Here is a 955-nt window from a genome sequence, read left to right as displayed (position 1 = left end):
GAGGAGGAGAAGGACCCCAAGGGAGGAAGAGAAGGATCCCAAGGTAGGAGGAGGAGGAGAAGGACCCCAAGGGAGGAAGAGGAGGAGGAGAAGGACCCCAAGGGAGGAAGAGGAGAAGGACCCCAAGGGAGGAAGAGGAGAAGGACCCCAAGGGAGGAAGAGGAGAAGGACCCCAAGGGAGGAAGAGGAGAAGGACCCAAGGGAGGAAGAGGAGAAGGACCCCCCCTCAACATCTCCCCAAAACCCACCCGGACATCCATGACCTTGGTGATCTTCCAGAGGTCGATGAGGAGCCCAATGAAGACACTGACTTGAACCACGAAGTTGGTCTCGTTGTCCAAGATGTAGAGAAGAACCACCAAGGATTGGAAGACCCCAAAGAAGACAGAACGGACAGAAAGACCTTCCAGGGACTGGCGACTGTTCCAGAACTGGATGTCTGGAAGGAGGAACCCCCAGGTCACCATGCTGGGTGAAAAAGTGGGAATTCCAACTCCCCCAAAGACCCAAGGAGCTGAGGAACCACCATGAAGCTCCATCTTGATGGCCCAAGAGCTGAGAAACCACCATGAAACTCCATCTGGGGCCCAAGGAGCTGAGGAACCACCATGAAACTCCATCTTGGTGGCCCAAGGAGCTGAGGAACCACCATGAAGCTCCATCTGGGCTCAGAAAACCACCCATTCTGGGCTTTTTGTCCTCAAACTTGAGGGTGACCTGATGTTCTGGGGGGGGGTCACAGGACCCACAGTTTCCCCGCCCCAAGTGATGCTGGGGATGTGGTGGCCCAAGGGGGGCAGGGATGGGGGTTTAGACCCCACCACCAGCTCAGTGTCCCCCCACGTCCCCAAGGTGCCACCTCCTCAGTGTCCCCTCATGTCCCCAAGGGGCCACCCCCTCAGTGTCCCCCCATGTCCCCAAGGCGGCAGACCGTCCGGCACGGCCCGCGCGTCCC

General features: G+C 58.5%; 1 protein-coding gene across 1 annotated transcript in view; it reads right to left on the bottom strand.

The window, feature by feature from the left end:
• Positions 1–248: 248 nt before the first annotated feature.
• CLPTM1 (cleft lip and palate associated transmembrane protein 1) overlaps positions 249–955 on the bottom strand; it is a gene marked incomplete at both ends in the record, with an annotated part of 6,839 nt that continues 6,132 nt past the window's right edge. The window contains one exon of the mRNA XM_010001352.1: positions 249–439. Within this exon, the coding sequence (XP_009999654.1) occupies positions 249–439 (191 nt within the window). The remainder of the gene's footprint in view (positions 440–955) is intronic.

Source organism: Chaetura pelagica, unplaced genomic scaffold, assembly GCF_000747805.2.
Source record: "Chaetura pelagica isolate M959 unplaced genomic scaffold, ChaPel_1.0 scaffold2377, whole genome shotgun sequence".
Classification (NCBI taxonomy): Eukaryota; Metazoa; Chordata; class Aves; order Apodiformes; family Apodidae; genus Chaetura; species Chaetura pelagica.
This window is presented reverse-complemented; position numbering and strand designations above follow the sequence as displayed.